At 40.1% G+C, this 1272-nt stretch overlaps 2 protein-coding genes across 2 annotated transcripts in view; one reads left to right on the top strand and one right to left on the bottom strand.

Moving 5' to 3' along the window:
* Positions 1 to 1272, bottom strand: part of LOC125503932 — a 41345-nt gene that overhangs the window by 18827 nt on the left and 21246 nt on the right. The window contains exon 2 of the mRNA XM_048665102.1: positions 287 to 372. Coding sequence (XP_048521059.1) covers positions 287 to 304 — 18 coding nt within the window. The 5' untranslated portion in view covers positions 305 to 372. The remainder of the gene's footprint in view (positions 1 to 286; positions 373 to 1272) is intronic.
* The window catches only part of LOC109537539 (zinc finger protein ZIC 3), a 14381-nt gene that overhangs the window by 2920 nt on the left and 10189 nt on the right, over positions 1 to 1272 (top strand). The gene's annotated exons all lie outside the window — the stretch shown is intronic.

Here is a 1272-nt window from a genome sequence, read left to right as displayed (position 1 = left end):
GAAAATGCATGCCAAGGCTTAAAGTAGCAACAACGCTACACATAGAAACTGATGATGGTGGAAAACACCGAAACGTATTTTAATTGATAAATAGATAGAGATTTGATAAATAGATTAAATTGATAAATAAAATTGGCCTCCGCCGATGTTGCCAGACGTGTAACACGATCTTTTGAAAAGCGGAAATGTCATGCAAAAAATGCAACTTTTGCAAATGCCATAGAGGGCAACCGGCTGTTGCCAGGTTGTAAGTTCAAGCCAAAATTTGCGGAGTTTCTGCACTCACATGTAAATGCTTTTTCATCAAACCTGCCGGATTGACACTCGAGACGATGCCGAAAGTGTCAAACGCCGTCCCCGCTCGAAAATATGCTGAAATTAAATAGAACACTATTAGTTAGATGCGGGCCAGATAATTGAAAATATTAAGTGGCATCAGTGAAAAATGAAGAACGTCAAACAAGGCGAATCAATTTGAATAATGAACAGACAAGGTGAATTGGCCTCGCTCTCGCTCTTTCGCGCATAATTTACCAATTTCTTCGTTGAATTTTTCTTCCGCGATAAGTATGCTTAATATGCTCGGAAGATATTAATGGCCGGCCATTCTTTAAATATGGATGATATAGCCGTCTCTTTTTTCTCACCGGATTTTTCCAGAACCAGATGGCGTGGCGTGGCTAATTTGTATTAATTTAGCAGTTTTGTTTTCGCTTCCTATGCCCTATTAATATTAATAAACCCAGGCCACCCTCCTTTCGTTGCCGACTCGCACCTAAAATGGCGTTGGCCGACATTCACGCAGATGTTACTCTATCAACTCCACTGTTTCACCCCATCATTTATAAAATAAAGCGATTAGTTAGGTACATCGAAAGTTTAATCCGCCATTATATATCCAGAGCGTCACAAAAGAATCAGAGTCTAATCTCCAAAAAGAGTGGGCTGGTAGACAATAAACAGTCGACAACAATCATGGACTCCGGTGACAGTTGACGATCCAAAACCCGTAAAAGATATCTGTATTTAGTGGATGGAGGCAAAAAAGCGGATATGCGAACATGTTTGTAGGGTAACGGAGGCCTTTTGTTCGGGCCTGAATGAAAATAGACGGAGGGAGGAATGTTTGACCGCATTTTCTCAATGTATCCGGTTACTTTCTAATACTTGATTTTTGGTTAGGTATTGCTTTGTTCCCAGCCAGCCAGGAACAGGATGATTTGTTTCAAGTAATAACAAAAATAAATATCGTCTAGTGCAGTTACTACTAAG

Source organism: Dendroctonus ponderosae, unplaced genomic scaffold (assembly GCF_020466585.1).
Source record: "Dendroctonus ponderosae isolate FM_Combo_2020 unplaced genomic scaffold, Dpon_F_20191213v2 Dpon_F_20191213_3, whole genome shotgun sequence".
NCBI lineage: Eukaryota > Metazoa > Arthropoda > Insecta > Coleoptera > Curculionidae > Dendroctonus > Dendroctonus ponderosae.
The sequence above is the reverse complement of the archived record's forward strand: the minus strand, read 5'-3'. Positions and strand labels throughout refer to the sequence as shown.